The sequence below is a fragment of the Castor canadensis genome, chromosome 7 (assembly GCF_047511655.1).
Source record: "Castor canadensis chromosome 7, mCasCan1.hap1v2, whole genome shotgun sequence".
In the NCBI taxonomy this organism is placed as follows: domain Eukaryota; kingdom Metazoa; phylum Chordata; class Mammalia; order Rodentia; family Castoridae; genus Castor; species Castor canadensis.
Window position 1 is genome coordinate 25,383,969 of NC_133392.1, and position 24,521 is coordinate 25,408,489.

General features: G+C 40.1%; 1 protein-coding gene across 1 annotated transcript in view; it reads right to left on the minus strand.

The window, feature by feature from the left end:
* Positions 1-547: 547 nt before the first annotated feature.
* The window catches only part of Cfap58 (cilia and flagella associated protein 58), a 122,582-nt gene continuing 98,608 nt past the window's right edge, over positions 548-24,521 (minus strand). The window contains exons 16-18 of the mRNA XM_074078351.1: positions 13,429-13,548; positions 10,585-10,718; positions 548-6,779 (exon numbers count right to left, since the gene is read on the minus strand). Coding sequence (XP_073934452.1) covers positions 6,665-6,779; positions 10,585-10,718; positions 13,429-13,548 — 369 coding nt within the window. The 3' untranslated portion in view covers positions 548-6,664. The remainder of the gene's footprint in view (positions 6,780-10,584; positions 10,719-13,428; positions 13,549-24,521) is intronic.

The window sequence follows — 24,521 nt, forward strand, 5'->3', positions numbered from 1 at the left end:
CTTCAAGTCTTGCCTCTGGAAAACAAGTTCCATGACCTGGGAGGTTGCTTCCTTCCTCACTAGTGAGGTTGCAGGCGCATGAATGAGGACTTCTCTCAGAAGATTCTGTATGTAGAGCAGCAATTCTCCAGCCTGACTGAGCATCAGACCCCTGGGAGCTTTAAAAGATCCTGTTGGCCACACCACATCCAGGCCAATCAGTTATGGTAAGTTCCCCAGTTGATTCTCACATGCAGCCAGGTTGGAGAATGTGCATTCTGCTCCCAAAAATTCTGGGGTATAGCTGGACTTGGGTTTCTAAGCCTTTGCGATGGGGGCTGATACTATTACTTTTATACTCATTAACTTCCTTGGCATCTTCAGGGTGGGAAGAAGGAAAATAACTGTCTTTGTGTTTAGGCCACGGAAGAGAGCAGTGTTATTTTGGAACCAGAAGAAATAGTTCCTGGAGTTCTGTCTCAGATGAACTATAAAAAAAAAAAAGACTAATCACTTATGTGAAAGAGACGAAAGAGACAGAATTGACACAATATACTTTAATGGTCATTCAATCTTTTAATATCTATTTAAAGAACATAATATACAGCCCCTAATCCAGTGAAATTCTTGACCATATCCATTCAAAGAGCAGTTAGCAGTTTTTATCATGTTTATTATCCATTCACCTGACCAGCTAGAACAATATTTTTAAATTTCCCAAGCTATATTTAGGAGCAAGATGATTTTTAGACAATAACAAAGCTGACATTTACTTGACACTGGGTGCTAGCTATCGCACACACTTTCCTGAGACCCTCACAGCAGTTCCATGACATGGGTACTGTTATTATCAACACTTTACAAACGAGTATCCAAAGGCTGGGGAGGTCACTTAACTTGCTTGTGATCAAACAGCTATAATTGGAAGAGTACAGATTCAAATTAAAAATAGATTGTATTCCCATGTTCATTACACCACTACTCAAAATAGTCTACAGAATCAACCAAAGTGTCCATCAGTGGATGAATGGATAAAGAATGAGGTATAAATACACATGAAATACTATTCAGCCTTTAAAAAGAAGGAAATCCTATCATTTGCAACACCATGTATGAGCTTGGAGAATATTATGTTAAATGAAATAAGCCAGACACAGAAAAAACAGATACCAAATAGTCTCATTTATATGTGGATTATAAAAAAGTGAACTCATAGAAGTAGAGAGAATGGTGGTTTCACCAGAGACTGGAGAGGATGGGGAGGTGTTGGTCAAAGGGTAGAAAGTTTCAATTAGACAGGAAGAATCAATTTTAAGGTCTATTGAACAGCAGGGTAACTGTGTCTTTCAAACATATGTTAATTTTTTAAAAAGTTTTCAAAAGGAGACCAGGTGCAGTTGCTCACACCTATAATTCTAGCTACTCGGGAAGCAGAGATTAGGAGGATCACAGTTCAAGGCCAGCCAGGTCAAAAAAGTTAATAAGACCCCATCTCAGCAACAAAAAAATTTGGATATAGTGGCACACACCTGTCATCCCAGCTACATAGGAGGCATAAGTAGAAGGATTGTAGTCCAAGCTAACCCAGGCAAAAATGTAAGACTCTACTTCAGAAAATAACTAAAGCAAAAAGGGCTGGAGGTGTGGCTCATGTGGTAGAGTGCCTGCCTAGCAAGCACAAGGCTCTGAGTTCAAACCCCAGTTAACACCACCAAAAAAAGATGTTTAAAAAATAAGCCTCTATTCTGACCTCACACCATACTTAAAATCAACTCTAAATAGATCATAAATGTTAACATAAAAGCCAAAACTCTAATAAATTTCATAAAAATAAAAAAATATTACTCTCTTGGAAGTAGGCAAAAATTACTTATGACAGGACAACAGATGTACAAAGTACATAAGAAAAATAAGAATAAATTGGATCATATTAAGATCTAAAATGTCTGCTCTTCAAAATGCATCATTGAGAAAATGAAAAGGTAGGCTACAAACTCAGTGAATTTTGTTATACATATCTGACAAAGGTTTTATATCCAGATGATGCAGGATTTTTTACAGCCTAATAGGAAGATGGGAAATGGGCTAACAGTGTGGTGAAGACACCTCACAAAACAAGATTTATGAATAATTGAAATCATATGAAGAGATGCTTAACACTATTAGTCATCAGGAAATTCAAATTTAAACCACATTAAGATGTCATTGTCTTTTGAATAGAATGGTTTAAAAATTATTGATGATACCAAATATTGACAAAGACATAAAGCAACCAGAGTCCATGTGTTGTTGATAGAAATGTAAAATAGTATAACCAGGAAAAACAACTTGGCAGTTTCATACCAAATTAAATGTACCCTTTCTCTTTGACTTAGCAATTCCATTCCTTCGTATTTACCGAAGAGCACTGATAACGCATGCCACATAAATGCTTACACATGAATAGCAACTTCATTCATAATAGCTAAAAACTGGAAACAACTTAAATTCCCATCAACAGGTAAAATAAATTGTGTTAGTCCCATATAATAGAATACTGCTCTGTAATAAAATTGAATGAAGTATTAAGACATACAACATGGACGGATCTCAGAAAACACTGTACTATGTGAGAAAAAAAAAAAGCCAGGCACAAAATACATAATGTATGATTCCATCTACATGAAATTCTAGTAAAGATGACACTAATCTATAATGATGAAAAAAAGATGCATGGACACTTGGGCTGGGGATATTGACTTTCTAAGGGGCAAAAGGATATTTTGAGGTGTCACTGGGGCATATGCATTTGACAAAACTCACCAAAATGTACATTTGCATATAAATATGTATATGCTTTATAAAGGTCTAAATAGATTCACTCAAAAATACAAAATGGTAGTATTTCAAAGATGATATTCAAAGCATTAAATAGTTAAAGAGCACTGGAACTGACCAATCAGAACAAATGGTGGGTGTGAACAACTGTCACAGCCACCCCATGCAAATAAGATGCAGTGTGCGCCATGGGTGGTGGAATTATTGATGGTTTTTCTCTTCTTTTTGTTCATCCTTACTTTTTAATTTTCTGTAACAATCAGGTACTTTAAAATAAGAAAAAAATCTATTTTTAATTATAAAAAAGAAGAATGGTACCTGGTTGTTACCACATTTCCTACTGTTATAAAATTCTAATGGATCTCAAAACCCTAATGGAACTTTTAAATAATAGATATGAGAAATGGTATACTAAAACAGCATTGAATTAGAAGTTAAAAATGGATAATGCTATAAAAATATTTTCCATCTACTATAAAGAAAATGGTGAGATATATTTTATATTATTTGACAATTTTAATATTTTTAAATGCCTTCCCTTTGCTCATGTCCCAACTAAACCTCCACATAATTGATTATGTTTAAGGGAGAGAAAAAAGATTCTTTCTTTCAAATTGTCCTGACTCTGAAATGCCATCCCACTCAAAATACATCATACAGTATTCTCCTATGGGTAACTTGGCCTAGGTCAAACCAAAATCTGAGCAAGTCAGGAAATCAAATGATAATTATCAACCCTAGATAAATTTCTATAGCAGAATTACAGCCATGACAAGGAGAATTGCTTCCATTTCTTCCTCATACAACTACCATTGTTTCTATGGCTTATCACAGCAGCAAACCTTTGCTCTAAGCAATTCTTCAGAGGTAAGCACAATAAGAACCAGGCTATAAGAGCCATCAGTGAGAAGCTATGACCAGCAAATAATGATCAGGGAGTCCCCTTTATCATGTCTCTCCCTATTAACAGAGAAACCATCCCAGCTCCCCATTGGCCCAGATGGGAGTCAATAGATGGTTTCACAATAGGACTCCTTTCTGAAACTCTGAAAACTCCAGGATAAAATTATGCTACTGCATGATCTCCTAATGTTGCTTCATAATGCAGCTCAAATTTGTGATTTTAAAGGCACCCAGGCCCACTGTGAGTTCACAATTATCTTTAATGATTTGCATGTCTCCGTGTTGCTGTGGCTACAGGAGAAGCCCATGCACCTAAACACGCATTGCTTATGATATCTCGGGCTGTCAGGGTGTGCAGAAATGGGAGGTGGAAGCAGTACCTTCACCATCTCCAGTCTTAGCTCACTCCTCCTCCCTTCCAACACAAGCATATTGTCTCTGATAGAGCCGCATGTCAGCTACAGGAACCCTCTTCCATCCTGGCTCATGGGACCCCTGTCAGCCACAGAGGGGGACCGCCCTGCCTCACTACCTGGACAGAAACAGGAGGGAGAGAGCAGAAGAGGCCATGATGTTCTTTCTCTCTGGCAACTGGAAGAAGACAGAAAGCTCTGACTTCTGAGGGTGAAAAGTCATAATTATAAGAAGCATATGGACGTTTTTACAAGGCACACAATGTAGCATTTTCTACCATATTCAACCATAAACTACATTTCTAGATCCATCTTCATTCAGATATTTTAATATCATCCACCCTCTAAATGAGGATTTGAATTACCTTTATGGTTGATAAGTATTATGTAACAATAATTCTAGAACATTCAATATCTCTTATGTAATCATAACAATGCCAGATGCTTATCAAACAGTTTCTCTGTACCCCTTACATTCATTAGCTTGTTCAAGTCTCAAAATAACCCATTGTTATTATGAGCCGGGATCTGAACCCAGATCTGTGTCTGGAGTCTTTGCTGTACTGAGACAGATCAAGAACCATGAGCTCTATCACCCTGGAGAAGTGAACCTCTTATGGAGCCTCCTAAGGACTCAGAATGAAGTTGACCATGGCTATTCTTCACAAAGTCTCTGGATGATTGGGAAAAATTTTCCAGTGTTGCTTCTTTGGTCTAAGTAGAATATAGCTGGCTCTCAGAGAAGATACCATCAGTGATTTCCAGAAACAGAAATGGCCCCACTGTGATTCCTTAGGTTTAAAGTGCTCTTGATAAATTTTGTAGGGGACAGTCCCAACTTCTATCCCCTGTATGGTTCCCAGAAAGTTCTCTCACTGGGCCCATTTGGGGGAAGCAGCAGAGGATGACATCACCTGATCCATGTCCTCCTGAACTCTTAACCACTTCACTTCCAACAGTTACTTTACTCCCAACACTTTGTCCAAGGTCTACCACTGAGTTGTCAGAAGGTTCTTTGCCTATAAGCAGGCTGAACCAGGAGGGATCCTGAGGAGCAGTCCTTGGCCAATGACTGACAGCATGAGGACATAAATACCTCAGCTCCCTCAGTCCTGAGGAAGAGAACTCAGAAACAGAACTTCATTGTCTCCAGAGCTCCCCTGCAAGGTGAAGCCATAGTTTCCCATCATGGAACTTGACTTTATATCGCACCCTTACTTGGCCTCCTACCTTTCCCACTTTCACTTCTCTACTCTCTTACTGGTTTTTTGTCTGGTATCACTATATAATAAATCATTTTCATGGCTGTCACTGTCATCAGTCTGTCTCTGGAGAACCTCACTAAGAAGTAACACTGGCTTTGGGGGCCTGAAGGGGCCCCAAAAGATTCCATTAAGTCCCTGTACAGTTCAAACAAACACCTTGAGTCTAACACTCTTGTTCTTCACAACAGGAATCTTGGTCAGTTAGCACAAATGGAATGTTTTACTAATCCACTTACATTGTTCTTGTTCACTGCTGAGCTACTTACTCCTCAATAATTTTAAAAATGACAGATATCAAGTTATTGCAAGAGAGACCACCAGGACGTCCTTGCATAGTATCATTGAATGAATACTTATCAAGGAAGCTATGAACTGATGCCCAAATAATTGTGGCTTCGACACAAAGAAAACACAATGGCTTCAATGGCTCAATGGCTGCCTTGTAGCCTGAGAGCCAGATGGGATCCCTGCGCTGAGCAAGTGCATTCTCAAGCATGAGGTCTAGAAAGGATACCAGCCCAAACTCCTCCTTCTACAGTCTTGGATCCTCTGAATCAAACTGGCATGTTAAACATTTCTTACAGTAGCTTTAAACTTTAATTAGATACTCTACCAAAGCAAAGATCAAAATCTCTACAAAGGTTTTGTTTTTGTTTTTTTTTTTTATGATGAAGTATTTATTGGCATGTCTCTTCAGAATAGATTTTCCTACCCCGGGCCTGAAAAGAAATCCCACATGGAAATCATTCTCAAGCACTTTTTAAGTACTTGAGAGTTTGTCCTTCTTTCTCATCTCATGCAATGACTTGTTAATGAGGAATAATTAAAATAGATTCTTATTAATAAGATGAGAGGGGATGCATTGCATTTCAAAAATATTTTTTGAAATTTAAATTTCAAATTATATTTTTTGCATATAGAAACTTCAAGTGCACAAATACCTATAATAGAGAAATTAACATCTAAAGCTTCATCCTTATGGAGTATCTAAATCTGGTGCATTTCAAATCTATCAACGTGGTTGTAACAAAAGATCTGCTTCATGCAATGAATCAGCCTCATTGAATAAATAGAATTACAACCTGTTATTCTCCATGTAGTCCAGCCAAAACATTACTACTCTTACAGGAACATAACTATGATTGTTGTGCATTCTTTTCCATCCTGGGATCTGGGCACCTGTTTTTCCTATATATCAGTGATCCAAGAGATATAAAGAGATTTCTTCAAAATGTTCCAGAGCAAACTTCATGAGCTGTTCAACTGGACCCTGCCAGAAGCTTCAAGTTAGGTTTTCATCTTGTATGTCTTGTTAAGGGGAAATCCTCCCCCAGTAAAACGAGAACCCATTGGTTTGGCCATTGAGATGGTGTTGTTGGCAGTGGATATACTCTCCTTGTTTCTGTAAGAGAGGATGTGAAAGTCAGTTTCACTAACATCTTTTTTCTCTTCTAAGTTTAATATTCTCTAAGTTCCCAGGTTGAGTTAGCCACTGAAAACAACTTTGATTAAAGCTTCTAGTTTTAGACAAGGTGGTTGTGTAAATCTAATTAGATGTTTGATGATGACCCACAGAATTAGGGAAAGACAATTAAATGCGAAATGTGTTCTCCTAAGGTTGATCTAAATATGAATAGAGAACCTCATTATAGCTTGAACACTGTGGATTCTGTGGCTTCTGACTTGCAATCATCTTGTTTTAGAAAACATTTGTTTAGTTTCAAAGATCAGTCAGAAGAATCTTTCTCTTAGCTCAATTATAATGACTAATTCATCATTTATCAGCTGGTACATTCCAAAGTACCACTGCAAGCTGTCTTCATCTGTCTTCATCAAACTTGGACATTTATAAACACAGTTTCTTCCTGTAACTCTAGACAAGCAACACCTATTACTAGAAATAATTTGAGATACAAGGAAATCTATAGAACATTTCAAAAGATAGTATTTTGGCAACATTATAAGAGGAGTTCTACCCTAAAATAGACGATGTATTTTTTATATGGATCTCCTTTAAATACAAACACACACACACACACACACACACACACATATTCAGATTCTTGCAAAGAGAAGTTAAATTTAGACAAGTTGCCAATTCAGTAAAGGTCTTATAGAAAACACTGGTGGAGTCCCTTTTAAACCAAAATTAAGCAAACTGGTAAAACCAAAATCAATTAGATCAGACAGCTATGAATGGATTACCCTAGGGGAGTGAATTCAGCCTTTTGGAAAAGAACCTAACTGGCCCTGTAAACTCTGGACCAGCCTGGAATCTGAGGTGGGGAAGTCAGTGGCAGGTGAGGCACAGGTGGGATGTAAAGGGTGTTTGAACAAAAAATAACAAAAGAAACAAAAGAAGGCAAAAATAAGATGAGTTGCTATTTTGTGAAGGGCATGTGTGGCAGAGAACATCCACTGGGAGTATTCTAAATTATTCTATTTGCAAAGAACCTGCAGAGGACTGGTTAATCAACCCACCTGTCTCTTAGCAGAATTGATTTCATTATTGTGAAAAGTCATCCCCATAAGTAGGACAAAGGTGTTAGCCTTGAGGAGATCCAGCAAAAAGCATCCTTTAACATGCTTTGGCAACTTATCTGGCTCCTGATTGGCATTAGATGCAGGCAGTCCTCACTCCTCTCCCTGCACTCTCTTGCCTTAAATAACCTAAATTTTCCTTTCTGAAGGAACTTAAGCTTAATGCTTCTGGCTTGGTCTAAGCTGACTAATGGGAATACTGTCTCCTTTATATTATCTTTTTAATGTATTTATAGACCATTATAATGACTCCCTGCAGCCTTCTTCCTTCCCGTCTAAACCATCTCAGCACTTTTGTTCTTGCCTCTGCATATTTTTCTTCAGTACCTTCATATTTTTTGCTGTGCTTCTATGAACTTGTCTGTCTGCTGGTTTATGGATCCCCAGGTGGATGGATCCACCAGTAAAAACTTAGCCAGGTCAGAGGGGCTCCAAGTGACCAGCATTCAAGGACAAGAAGAGGACCAGTAAAGTTAGCAAAGATTCCAGAGCAGCCATCTCAGAGAGATCCTTCTGCAATAATGGAAAGGCCTGGTAGCAAGCCCCTAGGCACACGTGGCTATTGAGCACTTGAAATGTAGCTAGTACAACTGAGGCAGAGAATTTTTGGTTTCATTTAATTGAGATTCATTTAGACTTAAATAGCCACAGTGGAATATGGCTGGGGCAGCAGAGGCCTCATGAATGAGCCACTGAGAGAGGCTGAATCAACAGAGGGGCAGCTCATTGTGCTCTCTGTGTCCAGCAAACTAGGGGTGATCCATAAAGTCAAAGCAGACTAGGCTAAACCCTATGGCCAAGGCAGGTAAGTGAGCCAGCTCTAGAAAGACAAGAAACTCTTTAGCCAAGCTATCTGTTTAGAACTGTGTAATCTAGAGCACTGGTCTCCAAATGGGATGCATGAGCCCTGGAGATGAGTGAGATGATCCATTGGTGGTAGAAATAAGGAATCAGGGATTCAATTTATGCTTTTATCTTATTAAAAAATTATGCTTTGCTAATAGTTACAAAATGACAAGAGTATGCATGTAGCTTGTAAATTAAAATATATTGTTGGTAAATCTAAAGCTATTCTAAAATAAACTTTATTTTTAAAAAAATTTTTATACAGTGGAAAAAATATGTGCATGTATATATAGTTATATATATATATATATGTATATATGTATACATATATATATATGTTTGTGTGTGCGTGTGTGTGTGTGTGTGTGTGTGTGTGTGTAGGAATCTCTCTGCTTCCGGCCCCTTCGTGTCAGGGTACTCCTTTCCCCTGTCTACTTCTCCCTGCTTTACTAAATAAACTATTGCTAATCTTCAAAAACTAATGTGTTTTGATGGGAGGAGGAGCTGCAAATTTAAGAATCTTCACTGATCAAGGTGTGCATTCAAAGAGCTTGAAGACCAATTAGCCAGACACCTTCCTCAAGTGGGAAACAACCATATTGGCATTTTATAAGCATGACCTTGATGATGACCTTGATGTCCTGAAAGAAAGCCATAGTGTTTCCTCTCCACTCTTCATTTACTTCACATCATTAATCTCAGTGGTTCTTAAACTTCAATATGCATAAAAATCACCTGGGGAGGATGTGAAATTGCAGGTTTCAGGGGCCCTCCCAGAGCCTTCCAAAGCAGGATACCTGGAAATGTGGCCTGGGAACCTGCCTGTTTAATAAATCCAGCTACAGATTCTGAATCAGATGGTGGCTATACCCACACATTAAGACAGACTTATCTAATTATGTCAATATTTTATTCTACCAAGACGCTGGCATCTGAATGTGGAACGGGGGAATATTCTGATTTACAAGAAGGGCAGATTTTTACTGGCAAATGAATTTGCATCCAGTTACTTTATATGCTGTTTGCCACTAACAGATCTAAGGCAGATGCACTCAAACCATATTTCAGTGTGTCCCTGAAGTGTCCACATAGATGACAGAGTGACTTTCAACCCCTAATGGAAGTCACTCGGAATTACCTGGATGTTTTTGGCAATCCCCTGAAATCAAACTGAACCCCAAGCCTACTGATTTATTTGGGGCCCCTGCCTCTCTGCCCCTGGGATCAGGCAAATTGTGATAACAAAGAGAAGAGGACTAGTCAACAGGGGGGCACATGAAACCCCAAATGTCTCACATTTGCATCCTCATCCCCTAGAAAGGGAGCTCATGCAACACCCCACGACAGATACTGTGTTGGTTACTAGACATAGAAGATGGTTCAGGGATCATGTATCTAAAATGCAGAAACAGCTCATGATTACAGTGGTACAGCTGCATCGCTACAAAGAAGAGCTTTACCAAGCTCTGCCCTTTTAGCAGAAGCAGATATGGTTTCGTGAATATTCTTCAGTCTGTGCAAAGCTGATTTTGAACCTCGTTAGCAAACGTAGTTATGGTATATCTGTAAACCATGAGAAAATTTCAGGGGGTGGAGGTAATGCTCCCTTGCTCAGTGTTCAACCCACCAGTGAATGGGTACGAGTGGACCCTGTAAGGTCCTCAGTGTCCAATGAGACCCATCTGGGTCTGATTTGAACCTCTGATTACTCACCCTGTGACTTAGTTTACCCCATGAAATTCATAACGCTGATTCTTCTACCAAATATTTTCGTATGAGCAGACGACACAACAAAATTAGAACATTGGACTGATTCTTACTTCTCAAAGAGTTCTTTACGTTTCTGAGCCAGGTATTTCTTCTTTAAATTTGCCAGTTCGTTGCCAAGTTTCTCGATCTCATACTTATACTCTTGGCTCTGTGATTCATACATATTCAGTTCTGCAGACAAAACCTAATGTGGCAAGTAGAGCAGCATTAGCAAAAGACAGGCAGTGAAATAATATCCTTTTCTGAAAAATCTTAAGCTGCTAGTTTACCACATAGGTTCTCGAGGTATCAACTGATCCCCACAGTTAACAATCAACCTGCATACTGCCACAGGTTCAAGGTCCATGTCTAGGTAAAAATCTGGCTGAGGGCTGATCAAGTCACAGACACAAATGAAGCATCATTCTCTCGCTTAAAAGGAGAACCATCAGGCAATATGCAAATAAGCTCAGATGAATGGATAATGTGTTTCAAGGAAAATTGTGAGGAGAGACAGGAAAACTCCCAGACATACAGTCTAAAATTGCTTTTAAAGCCTTTTAAAAAATATTCAAGAAAAAAACAACAACACAAAGGAGTGTGATTTATCTGAGGATTATGGTGCGAATTATACTGAAATCATGCTGCTACCACCATTAACTAGGCATTTAATTTATGTTTGCCAAGGTGGTTGTTCTGCTAAGTGACTCTTGCCTCTTGATTGTATTCTGTGGGACTCTTCACGGGTTCTCCCTTTATCCCAGCACTGGGACACTTACCCCTAACAAGCAGGGAGCTATGACATGTGCACAGGAGAGCGTAATGCAACACAGAAGCTGTGATAAGAAGCCTGGTCACCCACCTCCCTCCATGGCTGTTTTCAATAGGTGCTACTGGTCTCTGGCTAGACGAGAGTAGGAACTTAGTCATCCACAGAGGACAGAAAGTATGCCAAGTGAGTGAGGGTGTGCTCCCTACCAAAACCAAGGTAAGCAAAGGTAGACTATTGCTCTAAGGGGCCTGCAATACGGTCTATTTTTTTTCCCTTGCTCGCTATTTTAAAGACTTGCATAAAAGATCTTCAGCTGGGGGCCAGTGGCCCACACCTGTAATCCTAGCTGTTTGCCTAGGAGGCAAAGATCAGGAGGATTTCAGTTCGAAGCCAGAAGGCAAATAGTTTGCAAGACTCTATCTTGAAAAAAAACCCAACACAAAACATGGCAGAGTTGCTCAAGTGCCTGCCTGGCAAGTGTGAGGCCCTGAGTTCAAGCCCTAGTACAGCCAAAATAAGTAAATAATAAAACAGAAGATCTTCACCATTTTGTTTTGCTTTGTTTTTATTTTTTGAGACAAGGTCTCTACATAGTCTAGTCTGGCCGCGAACTTGCAATCCTTTGGCTTCAGCCTCCCAAGTAGGATTACAAGTGTGTACAACTATGCCTGGCTTTTTATAAAGATGATAAGGCTTCTTTTTTATTGTTTGGTGGGATTTTTCTTACTAAGCTGGGAATCAAACCCAGGGCTTTGCACATGCTAGGCAAGTGCTCTACCACTGAACTACATCTCTAGTCATAGACCTTCAGCTTTTGGGTGTTTATCAGCTTCTGAAGTCTTTGCTCTTAATTGCTGTCAAAATGATTCTGATGATGCTGTCATGAGCTGAAGAGTGGATTTTCATGTTGGAAGAAAACCTCTTTCTATGGTCAAAGTCTTAGGAGAAAAAGACCCAGTTTCTAAACAATGAATGGGAAATTTCCAGAAAGTGACACTGAGCTGTCCTCCTAGCCCAGCACCACCCTACTCTGAACTTCTGAAAGGTGTCACACTTCATTCTGAGCAAAAACTGTGGATTTCTTGAGATAAAGGGTTAAAGTAACAAAAGGCCCCTGTGCAAGTCATTTATGGCCATTCAGAGCAAAGTATAGACTTGTGCTTTTCTAATCTATATGCACACAAAGAAAACAAGAAAGTAATGTATTTTGTTTGAAATATTCAGTTGTTTCAAGGACCAAGATGATCAAAATCATATGCCTTATGCAAAACTTAAAGTATGTTTCTGGATACTCATGTGGAATGAACACTCAGAATAATGTGAAAATCAATATTCCAATTAGACTTGTGTTTTATCTACCCTTTCTGCATATGTGCGATTTTGAAAGGGTTAATGCCACACTAGTAGGTGGCATCTATTTTACCCTGAGCAGAAGGCAACGGTTATTACCCTTGGGCAGGTGTGTATGGGATACCAGCTGACATGAGCTGCCCTCCTTGGAAGTGTGTGTGCAAAACTTCCCTAGTATGCCAAGAATCACAGAGACGAGACTCACTTCAGATGTAAAGCTCCAAATATCACATGAAGACACATAATTTTTGAGAAAACTCAGAAAAAGTGCATAGACCAGTAAAACACTCTACCTGTCCAACTAAGGTTCTTATGTGACTTAGAAGGGAATTATGCTAACAAAATTCTTGCATGATTTTATTTCCCTTTCTTGTCTACTTATCTGACACACAGTCATGAAGCAAAGCCTCAGGGACTAGCCTTGTGCTGGGTGAATGTTGATTTCAGGTGCAAAGGATAGCTCAAACCGGCTTCGATGTGGTGATCTGCTTCTGCAAACATGGCATCCCACATTTCCTCTGCTCCTTTCCACCATCCAAGTCCTCTAAATCATCTTGTGATCATCCACACAAATTTCTACATCATTGCTTTCGTCCTTTCCCCAACTCCTTCCTGTGTGCTTATACTCCTTCTGGTAACCAAGGACTGAGGTGTCTAATGAGCTCTAAGGAAGCTGACTCAGTGGAGTGTGGCACTTAGGAGACTGGTTCACCATGCGGAGGCATGGACTTCTCCATGGATGGCCCCCAGTGTGGCCTCCTTTCACCCACCAAGAGCAGAGCCTGCCACTTACTTTGAGCTGCTTGGTCTTCTCCTGCAGGGTGTGCCGGTAGATCTGCAGCTGCTCTGCGGCTTCAGGGCCTGGCTGTCGTGCCAAGATGTGCTTCAGCTCCACATATAGTTTCTCCTTTTCCTGGTGGAGGGCATAACCAGGAGCAGACATGAACAGCCTGCCCACACAGGGAAAGGTCCTTCCGCCTCACAGTCAGGAGGGCTCAGGAGCATCCCAGACTTCTTTGCGGGTGCATACTGATCACATGCACTACCCTGTTCTTTCAGCATGCCCGGCACTTGGATTCAAATAATAAAGACAAATGAGTAAGAAAGTCCCTCTCTACCTGGACGTATGATCACTGGGTAGTCCCAGGGAGTCTCAACAAAGTATTGTAGCTGATGAAAGCCAGGAGGGAAAATAAATAGGATCTTCCTCCAAAGAGAGAGAGAATAGAAGAGATTTTTAGGTGAAAGTTCTGTGTTGGACAGGGGTGCAGTGAGCCCAGCTCAAGGCACAGGGAAGGACGAAGGAAAGAATGGGGAGAAGACCCCATCTCATAGGGTGAGATCACAACCTTTGTTAGTGGAAGCCAGAGACAAGATGTGCCTGGGTTGTCTTCAGAGGAAAAAGTCCACCAGAAAAGCAGACTGCAGAAGGAGAACCCTACCCAGGGCCCCACTGCAAGCAGAAGATGCAGAAGGCTGGACTGCAGCACCCAGGATGGGAGGCGGGTAGATGTGAAGACATGATCAAGGTGTAATCAGCAGGATTTGGTGAATGATCAGATAAGACAGGAAGGAAGGGGCAGGAGCTATAATAACCCGAAAGTGTCTAATATGGGGTCAGGGAAGATGGTGGTGACAGAGGCAGGGATGCTGGAGGAGGAGCAGGTTTCTCAGAGGCAATGTTGTTGCTGATTAGGGTGAGGTCACTTTGTGCCTGGGCTCTGTAGGACATCTGGGAGAGCAGCTGACATGTGGCCCAGTGAAGAAAAGCAAAGCACAAGTTGGATCAAAAGAGTCAGATATTTGGGAGAACAAGAAAGCAAGGGATGGGTAAGGAAGAGAGATCAGAGAGAGAGAAAAGAAGGGAGAAAATTGAACATCCATCAAAGAAAGGCAGGTGTTTGGGTGGGCAGTGATTTGAGTAGTCAGTGATGTCAAGTGAGATGGAGAAGCAAAAGGCACTGCACACAGCTTGGGGGAGTCACCAGGACATGGCAGCAGACCTCACTCAGACCAGCTGCAGCAACACACAGGTTGAAGAATAAATCATAAGGCAGTGAAGAAAGTGAGTCTTTCAAGAACTGTGATGACATGGGAAGAAAAAGACCAGAAAATGGATTAAACACACACTCACACACACATTCACACACACTCACACATGCACTCACACACTCACAGGCTCTCACAAACTCACACGCACTCACACACTCAAAAACACGCAGTCACACACTCACACACTGACATGTACTCACACACTCTCACACACAATCTCACACACTCACAGGCTCTCACACACTCACATGCACTCACACACTCAAAAACATGCAGTCACACACTCACACACTAACATGCACTCACACACTCTCACACACTCTCACACGCAATCTCACACACAATCTCACACACTGACATGCAGTCACACACACTCACGGGCACTCACACACACATATTCACACAGTCACATGCACTCACACTCACACGCAAACACTCACACATGCACACACACACACACTAACACACACACTCATGCTCACACACTCATGCATTCACACATGGCACTCAAACTTACGTGCTCACACACCCACACACTCACATGCACTCACACTATCGCACTCACTCTCACTGTCACACTCATGCACTCGCATTCACATGCACTCACACTCACACACTCAAATGCACTCACACACTCTCACACTCACACACACTCTAGCTCACAGACTCCAACACACACATTCACAGGCACTCATGCTCACACTCACACCCACACACCCACATACACACTCACACTCACATGCATTCACACACACACTCTCACTCATGCACTCTCACTCTTTCACATACACAGACACACACACTCAGTCTCACACTCTTGCTCACAAACTCACACTCTCACACACACACACTCTCAAACTCACTCTCATACACACAAACTCAATCACGCACTCACATACTCATGCTCTCACACTCTTCCTCACACATTCACTCACACTCAGACATACACATTCACACTCACAAGTACTCACACACAGTCTCACTCACAAACTCTCACAGTCACACTCACATGCACTCACACTCATGCACTCACACACACACTCTCACATACTCACACTCACAGTCACACACTCATGCAGTCACAATCACATGCATTCACACATGATCACATGCTCATGCACTCACAGTCTCACACTCTTGCTCACAAACTCATACTCTCACACACTCATGCACTCACACTAATGCACTCACACACACTCTCAAACTCACACTCATACACTCAATCACACTCTCACACACGCTCTCACTCTTGCTCACACACTCACACTCAGACATACACATTCACACACTCACATGTACTCACACTCACACATTCTCACAAACTCTCACACACTCACACATTCTCACACTCAAACACACACTCACTCTCACATGCACTCACATACCCTTGCACACTCACACACATTCACACACATCTCCATTCTAGATCCCCATATCTCTCACGTGCAATACTTTGAGCAAACATTGTCTCTGTGCATACTTACTATGAGAAGTACAAGCCCTCTCATTAAATGAAACATCCAGTCAAATGAAAACTCATTTCTACCTAGAGCTACATCATCTTGGCATTGTCATCAAATAATCTATTTTTATCAGAGCACGTAAAAGCCTTGAAAAAAATAGGTAAAATTCATTAACCAGGTATTGTTACTATTTGTTTCAGTTTTTCCTTCCCCCTGGGCAAATTATAGAAACTTTATTACAAAAACATAGCCCTCCCTACAGAAGACTATTTGCAACTTAAAAATTAGCTAATGGAATAAAATTCTGGAGAAACACATAATAATAATAGTAATAATAAAACAATTGCCACTTAAGAGATAATTCCAGAAATAACAAAGATACCCAAAAATCAGCACTGAAGAAAACTTGAAGAAACAGAATTATAGAATGGTTTTCCTTTGCCATTCAACCCCTCCTGTCACACCTTACAATGTCATCTTCACAGTAAATGGATGTAGCAAGCAATGAGAAAGATATCAGGAGGTGAGTTTATTTTGTATAGCCACTTAACGCCTGCTCTGTTGGAAAAATAACACTTCTGACAAGCCTTCAAGATTCAATTTGGAGAGGGTAATACATAGGTGCTGAAGCCCAGGAAACCATTTCATCCATTTCTTTCAGCTCACCTTTCTTTATTCCAGAGTACAGAAAGATTGGAGAAGTAAAGAACCCCACAGTGATGAAGAGGAAACAATCTAATTTGGGATATAATAGTGTCTTAAACTCAAAAGACCATCTTATTCCAAGAACCATGATATGTTTCACGTGTGTGATTCTTTTCAATTACTTCTGGTATGTAGGGAGCAGGGAGGCACAGATAAAGTTTGGGAGAAGCAAATGTTTTGCCTCACTCCAAATGTGAGAATCCCAAGGTCAGTGGGAATTAATGGTGAATCCAAAGTCCCTTGAAAAGTCAAAAATGGGGGATTCCAAGATGGTGGCTAGAGGGAGGAAGCAGAAAGCGAGCCTCCTATAGTGAAATCTTGGAGAGACGCTAGAGACACACTTTGCAGGCATAATCACTGAGAAAAGGCATAACTTTGACCCCTCCACACCTCGAGCCAGTGCAGAGAATATCCACTTCACATTAAATGGAGAAACCAGGAGGGTCCCCGGGCAGCCAGTCACCAGCGCCCAGATGGCTTGAGAAGGTGAGCTTCATGGTACCACGGTACTCCCACAGACAAGCCTGGGCCAGAGCAGCATAGCCCCCTGGACAGACTGACCTCCACCAGGTGGAAAAAGAGAAATTGAGTAATAAGCAATAAGAGCAATAAAGACACACTGGAAAGAGGGTGGGGGCGCCCTGAGCGCTGAAGACTGGGGGAAGGGAATCCTTCCCGGGACTGTAAATAAACAAGCTGGGCAGGCCGGAGAGCCTCTGGTGGGAGCGGGGGCGTGCGCCCAGCAACCAGGAGCGGGGAAGCTTGTGAGAGTGGTGGAGGGAGGAAAACTCCACAGGAGAGGAGGGAAGACCCACTTCCCACGTGAACTGTAAACAAACATGGCGGCAGGCAGGAGCAGCAGCACCACCCAGTAAGCAGGAGCAGGAAAGCTTGTGAAAGTGGCAGTGAGAGGAAAACTTCACAGGAGAGGGGGGAAGACCCACCTCCCACATGAACTGTAAATAAACACACAGGCCTGACAACGTGGGTGCAGTGTCACCTTTCCCAGTGCTTGGGAAGGGGAAAGCCTGTAGCAGAGGCTCCCACACAGGAGAACTCTGAACAAACAGAACCTGCGGGGCCAGGTGAGTGCTAAGCTCACCCCAGAGAACTGCATAAATAATGCCTCCATCAGCGGCAGGCTGACAGCAGCGGGCAGGCAAGCCACAGCTGCAGATACCATTCTCAGAACTGTCTCCAGACTCTTTTTTTTTCTTTTTCTCCCTACTTTTGATGAGAGAACACCTGAATTACACCTGCAAGCCGAAAAACTTACTGAAACTGTATTGCATTTGAACTTGGGACACTAGGTGGGATTTTTGTTTGTTTGTTTGTTTTGTGTGTGTGTGTGTGTGTAGTTTTGCTCTACTTTATGCATCCCCTTTGATGAGACAACTACAGAACAACATCTGAGGCACCATTTCCAGGATTGGAGACTGAGACGGACATCCAAATTATTAAGATGGAAACTTCATTGCATTTGAACTTGGAGGGTTATTTGGGTTTTTTTTTAATTTTCTATTTTCCATTTTATTTTAATTCATTTTTAATATATAGATATTTCTTTCATTTACTTATTTTTTATTTTTATTCCTATCTTAATTTTTTTTATTTTTGATTTTCAATTCTATCTCTGTCCCTCTAATGTCTTTTCAGCTTACTGTCAATTCGTACACTAACACTCCCTGTTTATACCTTTGAAACTTTCTTGTCTGAAACCTTGTACTGCTTTCTCCCTCTTGTCTGTGTATTTGTTTTCCCCTTTTCTTTAACTTCTTGCTTTCCATCTCAGCTCACCCTTCCATTCTAAATATTACCATTGTTATTATTACAAGCTACAAAATACTTAATTGCACACAGTACAGGGACAGTAACAACACCAAAGACAATGACAGGAAGACAGAAAAAACAGGGCAACCAGTTTCCCCACAGCAAAAAATTAGTACAGGAATCAGAGGAGAATGAAGAAAACAGGTACTCAGATCCAGACTCCAACAAAATGAAGATAAACTATGCCAAAGGACCCAATGAAGCCCACAAGAATAATTTAAAAGAAGACATACTACAAGTACTCAGTGAGAATTTTATAGAGATGATACTGGATAGGGTCAACCAAAATGTACAGGAGACACTCAAGAAATTCCAAGACAACAAAAATAGAGAATTTGAAAAAGCAAAAGAAGAAATAAAGGAAACCATAGAAGCACTGTATAAACACCAAAGTGAAAGAGAGAACACCATGAATAAATGGATAAATGAACTCAGGACAAAAATAGACAACATTAAAGAGGAAAACCAGGATATGGAAAACCTCAGAAAAAAGAACAAAACACAACTGCAAAACAAAATGGAAGGCCAATCCAGCAGAATAGAACAAACAGAAGACAGAATCTCAGAACTTGAAGATGAAATGGTAATTAAAGGAAAAACTGAAGAACTATTAATTAAACAACTCAAGACCTGTGAAAAGAAAATGCAAGAACTCACTGACTCCATCAAAAGACCAAACTTGAGAATCATGGGCATCGAAGAAGGAGAAGAGGTGCAAGCGAAGGGAATACGTAATCTATTCAAGAAAATAATAATGAAAAATTTCCCAAATCTAGAGAAAGATTTTCCCATACACATGCAAGAGGCCTCCAGGACACCAAACAGACCAGATCAAAATGGAACTACTCCACGACATATAATCATTAAAACAACAAGTTCAGAAATGAAGGAAAGAATATTGAAGTCTGTAAGAGAGAAAAAACAAATAACATACAAAGGTAAGTCCATCAAAATCACAGCAGACTTCTCAACAGAAACATTAAAAGCAAGAAGAGCGTGGGGTGAGATCTTCCGGGCACTGAATGAAAATAACTTCAACCCCAGGATACTCTACCCAGCAAAACTATCATTCAAAATAGATGGAGCAATAAAAGTCTTCCATGATAAGCAGAAACTAAAACAATATGTGACCACAAAGCCACCACTACAAAAGATTCTGCAAGGGATTCTGCACACAGAAAGTGAAACCCAACTTAACCATGAAAAGACATGCAGCACCAAACCACAGGAAAAGAAAAAGCATGACAGTAGAGAGTAACCTCAACTTAGGTACACACAATCAAACCTTCAAATAACTAAGACAACTAAATGACAGGAATCACCACATACCTATCAGTACTAATGCTTAATGTTAACAGACTTAATTCACCCATCAAAAGGCACTGCTTAATAAAATAGATTAAAAAGGAAGATCCAACAATTGGTTGCTTACAGGAGACCCATCTCACCGACAGAAATAAGCATAGGCTTAGGATGAAAGGCTGGAAGAAGATTTACCAAGCCAATGGCCCCCGAAAACAGGGAGGAGTAGCAATACTTATCTCTGACAAAGTAGACTTCAAACCAACATTGATCAAACGAGATAAAGAAGGACATTCCATACTAATAAAAGGGGAAATAGACCAAAAGGAAATAATAATCATCAATCTGTATGCACCCAATGTCAATGCACCCAATTTCATCAAACATACCCTGAAAGACCTAAAAGCATATATAAACACCAACACAGTGGTTGTGGGAGACTTCAACACCCCATTATCATCAATAGATAGGTCATCCAAACAAAAAATCAATAAAGAAATCCAAGATCTAAAATATGCAATAGATCAAATGGACCTAGTAGATGTCTACAGAACATATCATCCAACCTCTACACAATATACATTCTTCTCAGCAGCCCATGGAACCTTCTCCAAAATAGATCATATCCCAGGGCACAAAGCAAGTCTCAGCAAAAATAAGAAAATAGAAATTATACCGTGCATACGATCTGATCACAATGCAGTAAAAGTAGAACTCAATAACAAAAGTAAAGACAAAAAACATGCAAACAGCTGGAAACTAACTCATTACTTAATGAAGAATGGATCATGGATGAAATAAAAGAGGAAATTAAAAACTTCCTGGAAGTCAATGAAAATGAAAACACAACCTACCGGAACCTATGGGACACAGCTAAGGCAGTCCTGAGAGGAAAGTTTATAGCCATGAGTGCATATATTAAAAAGACTGAAAGATACCAAATCAATGACCTGATGATACATCTCAAACTCCTAGAAACAGAAGAACAAGCAAATCACAAAACAAATAGAAGGAGAGAAATAATAAAAATAAGAGCTGAAATCAATGAAATAGAAACCAAAAAAACCACACAAAGAATTAATGAAACAAAAAGTTGGTTCTTTGAAAAAATAAACAAGATTGATAAACCCCTGGCAAACCTGACTAAAATGAGGAGAGAAAAAACTCAAATCAGTAGAATCAGAATGCAAAAGGGGAGATAGCAACAAACACCATGGAAGTCCAGGAAATCATCAGACTACTTTGAGAACCTATATTCAAATAAATTTGAAAATTTTAAAGAAATGAACAGATTTCTAGATACATATGATCATCCAAAACTGAACCAAGAAGAAATTAATCACCTGAATAGACCTATAACACAAAATGAAATTGAAGCAACAATCAAGAGTCTCCCCAAAAAGAAAAGTCCAGGACCTGATGGAGTCTCTGCTGAATTCTATCAGACCTTTAAAGAAGAAGTGATACCAACCCTCCTTAAACTGTTCCACGAAATAGAAAGGGAAGGAAAACTGCCTAACACATTTTATGAAGCCAGTATGACACTTATCCCAAAACCAGGCAAAGACACCTCCAAAAAGGAGAACTATAGGCCAATCTCCTTAATGAACATTGACGCAAAAATCCTCAACAAAATAATGGCAAACCGAATTCAACAACACATCAAAAAGATTATTCACCACGACCAAGTAGGCTTCATCCCAGGGATGCAGGGGTGGTTCAATATACGAAAATCAATAAATGTAATAAACCACATTCACAGAAGCAAAGACAAAAACTACTTGATCATCTCAATAGATGCAGAAAAAGCCTTTGATAAGATCCAACACCATTTCATGATAAAAGCTCTAAGAAAACTAGGAATAGAAGGAAAGTACCTCAACATTATAAAAGCTATATATGACAAACCTACAGCCAGCATTATACTTAATGGACAAAAACTGAAACCATTCCCTCTAAAATCAGGAACCAGACAAGGATGCCCACTATCTCCACTCCTATTCAACATAGTACTGGAATTCCTAGCCAGAGCAATTAGGCAAGAAGAAGGAATAAAAGGAATACAAATAGGTAAAGAAACTGTCAAAATATCCCTATTTGCAGATGACATGATCCTATACCTTAAAGACCCAAAAAACTCTACTCAGAAGCTTCTAGACATCATCAATAGCTATAGCAAGGTAGCAGGATATAAAATCAACATAGAAAAGTCATTAGCATTTCTATACACTAACAATGAGCAAACTGAAAAAGAATGTATGAAAACAATTCCATTTACAATAGCCTCAAAAAAAATCAAATACCTAGGTGTAAACCTAACAAAAGATGTGAAAGACCTCTACAAGGAAAACTATACACTTCTGAAGAAAGAGATTGAGGAAGACTATAGAAAGTGGAGAGATCTCCCATGCTCATGGATTGGTAGAATCAACATAGTAAAAATGTCTATACTCCTAAAAGTAATCTACATGTTTAATGCAATTCCCATCAAAATTCCAATGACATTCATTAAAGAGATTGAAAAATCTACTGTTAAATTTATATGGAAACACAAGAGGCCACGAATAGCCAAGGCACTACTCAGTCAAAAGAACAATGCTGGAGGTATCACAATACCTGACTTCAAACTATATTACAAAGCAGTAACAATAAAATCAGCACAAAAACAGACATGAAGACCAGTGGAACAGAATAGAGGACCCAGATATGAAGCCACACAACTATAACCAACTTGTCTTTGACAAAGGAGCTAAAAATATATGATGGAGAAATAGCAGCCTCTTCAACAAAAACTGCTGGGAAAACTGGTTAGCAGTCTGCAAAAAACTGAAACTAGATCCATGTATATCACCCTATACCAAGATTAACTCAAAATGGATCAAGGATCTTAATATCAGACCACAAACTCTAATGTTGATACAGGAAAGAGTAGGAAATACTCTGGAATTAGTAGGTATAGGTAAGAAGTTTCTCAATGGACCCCCAGCAGCACAGCAACTAAGAGATAGCATAGATAAATGGGACCTCATAAAACTAAAAAGCTTCTGCTCATCAAAAGAAATGGTCTCTAAACTGAAGAGAACACCCACAGAGTAGGAGAAAATATTTGCCAGCTACACATCAGACAAAGGACTGATAACCAGAATATATAGGGAACTTAAAAAACTAAATTCTCCCAAAACTAATGAAGCAATAAAGAAATGGGCAAGTAAACTAAACAGAACTTTCTCAAAAGAAGAAATTCAAATGGCCAAAAAACACATGAAAAAATGCTCACCATCTCTAGCAATAAAGGAAATGCAAATTAAAACCACACCAAGGCTCCACCTCACCCTGTTAGAATAGCCATCATTAGCAACACGACGAACAACAGGTGTTGGCGAGGATGCGGGGAAAAAGGAGCCCTCTTACACTGTTGGTGGGAATGTAAACTAGTGCAACTACTCTGGAAAACAATTTGGAGGCTACTTAAAAAGCTAGACATTGATCTACCATTTGATCCAGCAATACCACTCTTGGGGATATACCCAAAAGACTGTGACACAGGTTACTACAGAGGCACCTGCACACCCATGTTTATTGTGGCACTATTCACAATAGCCAAGTTATGGAAACAGCCAAGATGCCCCACTACTGATGAACGGATCAAGAAAATGTGGTATCTATACACAATGGAATTTTATGCAGCCATGAAGAAGAACGAAATGTTATCATTCGCTGGTAAATGGATGGAATTGGAGAACATCATTCTGAGTGAGGTTAGCCTGGCCCAAAAGACCAAAAATCGTATGTTCCCCCTCATTTGTGGACATTAGATCAAGGGCAAACACAACAAGGGGATTGGACTTTGAGCACATGATAAAAGTGAGGACACACAAGGGAGGGGTGAGGATAGGCAAGACACCTAAAAAATTAGCTAGCAGTTGTTGCCCTTAACGCAGAGAAACTAAAGCAGATACCTTAAAAGCAACTGAGGCCAATAGGAAAAGGGGAGCAGGAACTAGAGAAAAGGTTAGATCAAAAAGAATTAACATAGAAGGTAACACACACGCACAGGAAATCAATGTGAGTCAACTCCCTGTATAGCTATCCTTATCTCAACCAGCAAAAACCCTTGTTCCTTCCTATTATTGCTTATACTCTCTCTACAACAAAATTAGAAATAAGGGCAAAATAGTTTCTGCTGGGTATTGAGGGGGTGGGGGGGAAAGGGAGGGGGCAGAGTGAGTGGTAAGGGAGGGGGTGGGGGCAGGGGGGAGAAATGACCCAAGCCTTGTATGCACATATGAACAATAAAAGAAAAAAAAAAGAAATGTCAAAAATGTACTTATGATATACCCAAGAATCACTTTTCCCATTCAATACTTCCTCTGGGGCTTGAAGACATGCTATCACCTGAAAATTTTTGGATTGAACTAAGCTGCAGGGTAGGGTGTGCTGCATAATGGTGTGTGCTTATAATCCCAACTACTCAGGAGGCAGAAGTAGGAGCATCAAGGTTCAAGAGTATCCCAGGCAAACAGGCAGAGAGCAA